Here is a 6,241-nt window from a genome sequence, read left to right as displayed (position 1 = left end):
ATATATCTAGAAAATATGAGGAGATGCTGTCGAAATTTTGGCTTGCATGTAAACTATATGAGGACAGTACATGGTATATTACCGAATGAAATAGAGACAATTAGGACCTCTAGATAGAGACAAGTAGGAATAGATGAGATATTTAGAGACAATTAGTAAATAAAATTTGAAATAATTAGGAACAATATATAGTTATTTATATGTATATACCCTGACGAATTTATTTATTAAGGAACTATTTGAGACACTTGTGTCTTGCAGTTTATGGAAGGGCCCCGATATTTTTTGTACTATATATTTATATATACACATATAAATGTGATTATTTGATTACTTCAACTTGTAAAAGCACTGATCTTACCTTATCCTTGTTATCTTTTGATTTATAGATGGCTAGTGAGGAAAACTCAAGTACCCCCGGTGTCGGTGCGTCAATTACATCTCTTATCGTGGAGGGAGACATATTGGAAAACAAAGTTGAAACGACTTCAGATTTAGTGAAAGGAAAAAAAATTCAGCGATATGAGAATTTTTTGATAAGATCATGCTACTAGATGGTTCGGTTAAAGTTGGATGCAAGTATTGTAAAACTCTTTACGTCAAGCATTATGTTTCTTCTACTACTTATTATCACAGGCATCATGATAAATGTGTGAAGAGACTAAGAACGTCGACGAGTGGAGTCCAACTGTTGCTTTCATTTACCGCTTCTGAAAATGACAACTCGCAAGCTACACTCTCCACTTATAAGTATGATCCAGAAAAGCTAAAAGAGTAGTATGCAAGATTGGTGATAGTTAATGAGAAGCCATTTAGCATGGTAAAAAGAAAAGTTTTTATGAAATTTTGTAAATTCCTTAATCTCACATGTGAGAAGGCCTCTCATCTTACTGTGAAAAGAGAGTTCATGAAGATGAATGCGATTGAGAAAGTAAACTTGAAAGCTCTTCTAACATCCGTATCAAGAATAAGTTTGACTTTAGATATGTAGATGACATCGAATCAAAGAAAATGATATATATCATTAACCGCACACTTCGTTGATGCAGATTGAAAACTATAAAAGAAGATTATAAACTTTCGCTATGTTTCTCCTCCTCATACTGGTGTGGTAATATCTGACTACATTTACAATTGTCTTTTTGAGTAGGGCATCGAAAAGAAAATCTCTTCAATAACTTTAGATAACGCCTCTTCTAGTGACACTTTGGTTTCTTTTTTGCGTAATCAATTTAAGGCAGCCGGAAATTTATTCTTTGAGGGTAAAATATTTCAAGTCAAATGTTGTGCCCACATACTGAACTTGATTGTATAAGAAGGACTGAAAGCAATTGACTCCACGATCGTTAACATACGAAATAACATTAAATATATAAGGGGGTCACCTTCAAGACTGAGCATGTGGAATGATATAATCCATTGTTTGGATTTGAAATCTAAAAGGAAGTTGAAGTTGGATGTTTGCACGTGCTGAAATTCACTTATGAAATATTGGATACATCTTTGGAATTTGAAGTTGCATTCCCTGAATTTGCGGCACATAATAAAATGTACACATATGTGCCTAGTGATGAAGACTTGACAAAAGTTGAAAATGTTCATCAGTTTTTCAAAGCTTTTTATGATTACATAAAGATATTTTCAATGAATAAGTATCCTATGGGAAATTAGTTTCTTCTAGAAATTATTTTCATTATGTACGCTATAAAAAAGTGTGCTGATGAGGGTCTAGATTTTTTTACAAATGATGGCTTTGGGAATGCAAATGAAATTAGATAAGTATTAGGCTAATTATCATTTGTTAATGGCCATTGCAGTTGTTATGGATCCACAGTATAAGATGACAATAGTTAAGTATGTTTTCAGATCACTTTATTCCTGTTCTGAAAGAGTTTCAGTAGAGACTGTCATTATTCACATTGCAGTTGAAGAGTTGCTCACTTCATATGTTGGTACTTTTGCCACAACATCTAGTACAAAAGTTACTCCTCAATCTAAGGGGTCGGGTCGTACTTCTATTAGAGGAAAACGACTTCGTGACTTTGTCTTTTTTAGATGAAGAAGAAACTAATACGCAAAAATTGAATCAGAAGTGGAGAAGTATCTAAAGGAGTCGGTCATAAGGTTACAAGAAGATGATTTTGATGTTTCGCAGTGGTGGAAGTCAAGAGCTTATGAATACCCTAGACTTTCAGTAATGGCACGAGACATATTATCAATTCCAATTTCGATCGTGGCATCAGAAACAGGTTTTAGCACAGGAAGTGGGGTTGTTAGCAAGTATCGAATCTCACTCACCTCGAAAACAATTGAAGCATTGATATGTATGTAAGATTGGTTGCATCCAGTTTGAGGCGGTAGCAGTTTCGATGCTGAAGAGTATGAGAACGAGAATGAAAGTGAAGACAAGGTCTAAAATGCATCTAAAACTACTTGAAGGAATGTAAGCTTTTAAAATTTTGTTTAAGTTTTTTTATTTTGTGATGTGTTTTCGCCCTTTAGATTTGAAGTTGAGGACCAACATGTGGTATCTTGAGGTATATATGACACTTTTTTTTCTTAGTAATGTGGCATGTGAGACATTTTAGAGTTAATATTATTGACTTTTAATTTGTATTTTTTAGCAAAAAAATATATTAAATTGACGTGGGAACAGGCTCAACTCGACTTGAGGTAAGCCCGACTTGACTCGATCCACTAACTCGACACGAGCTTGACATGAAAGCTTTGGCAAACAAGCTAAGCTCAAATGTTGACCTCGAGGGCGAGCTCGAGCTCGAACTCGAGTAGAGCATGTACAAGTCAAGCTGAGCCTAGCCCACGTCAACTCAACTAGGCTCAATGTACAGCCCCACTCCTGCAGTAACTGAGACTAGTATGCTCCCCTCGGAGATCCGAGCAAGGGAGTTCAGACGGGTCGGAATCAAGATCTTGGAATTCTCATCTTGTCAAAGGCGACGGTGAAAAGGATATTAGCCGAACTGCCCATGTTCACTAAGATGCGGTGTACTTTGCAATTGGCTACCATCATGGCCACTACCAGGGCACCGTCATGCGGGTCGTGGATTCCTCGGACATCTTCGTCGAATGTCGGATTGCAAGGGGTCATCCTCTGTTCCTTTAGGGGTCTGTAGGTGAGGTTAAAGATGGTGTTCCAAGCTGCTACCACTTATGCTCCTAGCATGAGCTCGACGTGCTCTGTTAGAGTCCCCTCCTGCAGGCTCGCTGAATATCGTGTGGATCTCTCCTATTACTTTGTTGTTCGACTCTTTGTCTGAGCGTTCCTCTCTCCTCATGTACACATACTTCTGCAAATGCCCATTGTGGATGAGGGTTTCAATTTCTTCCTTGAGGTTGAAGCAATCGCCAGTGGAGTGGTTGTGGTCGCAATGGAAGTGACAGTACTTCTTCTTGTCTCGCTTGTCGGCATCAGTCTTCATCCTGTTCGACCACCTTATGCTCCTTTTATCCCGAACTTCTATAAGGGTCTACTCAGGGGTGGCATTTAAAGGAGTGTTGGAACGAAATCTACTTTTGGGCCTTCAGCTCGGGCGCTCACCCTTGCTTGAGTCCTCGTCCCTTCTCCTCTTGTTGCTAACAATCTGTGTTACACTTTCTCTTTTTTGTCACTTGTCCTTAGCTGAACTCCCGGTACTTCGAGTGGCCTGTCGCAAGATGAAAAGCTCATTTGCTTTTGTCACGCCCCAGACTCGGTAAGCGGACTCACAAGGAACCTGATATCCGGTTCTGGCTGCAACAGCCTCCGTAGTACCCCATTCTCTGCTCCTGAGGCAGGTTCCGATCCTGAGATACCACGAGGAGGATTTTCATAACCGTATAACCATTTTCAATACGAGCATACCCAAGATCACAGCAAGTAAATCTCTAAAATAACAGAGGGACACATCACAAAATCCATAATAAATTTGAGTTTTTACAAGTATATAGCAGAATGGAAATACATCAGATAGCAAGAGAAGGAGGAGGAAGATCAGTAACACTAGGGGTCCTTAGCTTAACTCTAATCCAAGCTCTGCCGCTACGATACTAGCCTAAGATCACCTGCATGCATCAATCGTGCATAAGCTTATAGAAAGCTTAAAGGGTGTGAAAGTGTGTGACAATGGTGCGCAGAAGAATAATAGGAGATACAGGAAGGGAAATATGATCAATGATAATATCGCTAGCCTTACCAAGGCTTATCATAAATACAATGAAATAAGTACTGGGCGTTAAACCAAGGCGATGCATAAAGGGGCTTAAGTAGCCGATGCAAATGCGATTGAAGTGATGCCAGTGCTCATATCCAAATCCACATATCAAGTACATTTTCAATCATAAGGAAATCACCGTGGTCCATTACACTGCTGCATGACTGCCGCTCTCTAGACCTGCACAGTCAAACAAGGGTAAGAGACCTCACTACCTACCAGTGGACAACCAATTACCAACAAGGCTCGACGGCAGCAAACCCATTTACGAGCTGGTCAAACTCAGTCTAACAATGTCTTCTTACACTAGGCAGGTAAGGCCACACTCCTATCCAACTGAATACACGACAGTGGGAGTCGGGCCTAACGATATAAGGCCCTGGTGCGCTCATAGTTTCCACTTGGTCACGGCGTTGGGGCAGATCCTTGATACCATAGAAGTTTTGAGAATTTCACCCATGGGCATCCTATGCACCCGATATGCTCAAATATATTTTCGGTGTCCACACATACGACCATGATGAAGCAAGGACGGATGAAATGTGATGCCAATGCATGAGTCACGCACACAGATCATGCACTAGCTTCAAGCACTCGATGTGCACAAGGGGAGAAACTCCATCCCTCTACTATGTTAACCCAATGACTACACACAATATAATCCATTCACACAGATGATGCACATGGGTCATAATAGTGTAAACGCGCTACTCGACGGTGATGACGTGGATCATACTCCTCCTTCCCAAGGAGGGACAGGGTCTAAATACATAAACAAGTACTCTAAGGAGAAGTCCTTTAGTGGGGGCCCAATTCTTTGGGGTAGCCCACAAACTAAGAAGGTCATAAATCCAAAGAAGCGGTCCTAATCAAGGGCCCAAGGTGGACCTTCAACCACCTATAGGAACCCTATAGGCCTACATTAGGGCCACCAAGGAGGACATCCAACTTCAAGTGGATCCCAAAAAGGCAGCCCGCTACGCATATAAAGTAAAGTCCAAGGCCCAAGCAATCCATGGCCTAGTGGGCCATACACTAAGCCCAATACATAAGCAACATGGTAGGCCCTCAAGCAAGGTTTGGGCCCAACCATAAAGATCATGAGTCCACTCATTGTGATGGGCCCAATGGGCAGCCCATTATTCCAACGTATGAGTGATCCTTATATTTAAAACAAGTAAGTTGGGCCTCACATCTCAGCCCAAGTATGCGTTTATTTTAATGGGCAAGCAAGGGCCAAACTACTTGAGTATTTGGCCCATAAAACCCATCACAATGGCATGATAATATAAGCCCCAAGGGTCCAATGGGCTTATCAAAAAGTTTCGGCCTAGGAAAACCCAACAAATAACTGAGAAGACTAGTCCAATAAAAACCCAATTGGAATGGGCCTTAAATATGCACAAATTAAGCCCAAAAATCTAACTAAAATGGGGCAAGATATGTGTAATAATGTTCCCAAATTTGGTGGACTATGCTGCCTCAAAACATTCATTTATGGGCAGCAACCATGGGCCTAATGCTGAAATTTCAGCCCACCCACAATCTGGCTTGTTGAAAATTCAAAAATTAATTAATTAATATATTTATTTTAGTTTCTGGTGACCTATACATGTCACAGGGGGTCCACCAGATGAAGGGAGTAGATAAAACACATAAATCAGATGGGCCATGCTGCTGGACTGGACGTCCAGCAGCAGCCCAATGGGCTGGGCATCCCATGTGTAGGCAGATCTATGGGCCCGAGTATTTGGCCCCAAAACTCATCCAATGGCCCCAATTGGATGCTACTGGAGGGAAGGATGATCATTTTCCCTATAGACCCCACATGGATGAATGGTGGGATATAAAATACATTAAGGTGGGCCCACAAAGTGGCCTGGACGGCCAGCCAAGGCTGGACACCCCAGCTTAGGTGTCCCAGCCTAGTGGGCCACTCCATGCCATACCACGGACGGTATAGGGGCCTGATGTCCCTGAAAATTTGTAGGGTGGTCCTTCCATGGGTGGGCCACACTTCCACAAAATTT

The 6,241-nt window shown here is 41.2% G+C and overlaps 1 protein-coding gene across 1 annotated transcript; it reads right to left on the bottom strand.

Moving 5' to 3' along the window:
• Window positions 1-2,172: 2,172 nt before the first annotated feature.
• Window positions 2,173-3,440, bottom strand: LOC131254945 (uncharacterized). The gene is made up of 2 exons (XM_058255644.1): window positions 3,167-3,440; window positions 2,173-2,372 (listed from the first exon to the last, which is right to left on the bottom strand). Exons 1-2 carry the CDS (start codon window positions 3,438-3,440, stop codon window positions 2,173-2,175), a joined length of 474 nt encoding a protein of 157 aa, XP_058111627.1.
• Window positions 3,441-6,241: the final 2,801 nt, after the last annotated feature.

The sequence above is a fragment of the Magnolia sinica genome, chromosome 9 (assembly GCF_029962835.1).
Source record: "Magnolia sinica isolate HGM2019 chromosome 9, MsV1, whole genome shotgun sequence".
NCBI classification, from domain to species: Eukaryota; Viridiplantae; Streptophyta; class Magnoliopsida; order Magnoliales; family Magnoliaceae; genus Magnolia; species Magnolia sinica.
The sequence above is the reverse complement of the archived record's forward strand: the minus strand, read 5'-3'. Positions and strand labels throughout refer to the sequence as shown.

Bases quoted from the DNA above. Each gene is read 5' to 3' on its own strand.
- LOC131254945 (XM_058255644.1), bottom strand. From the start codon at position 3,440: ATGAAGACTGATGCCGACAAGCGAGACAAGAAGAAGTACTGTCACTTC. The intron at 2,373-3,166 runs GTAGCAGCTTGG...CATACTCTTCAG, and splicing joins TCATGCTAGGAGCATAAGTG to CATCGAAACTGCTACCGCCT.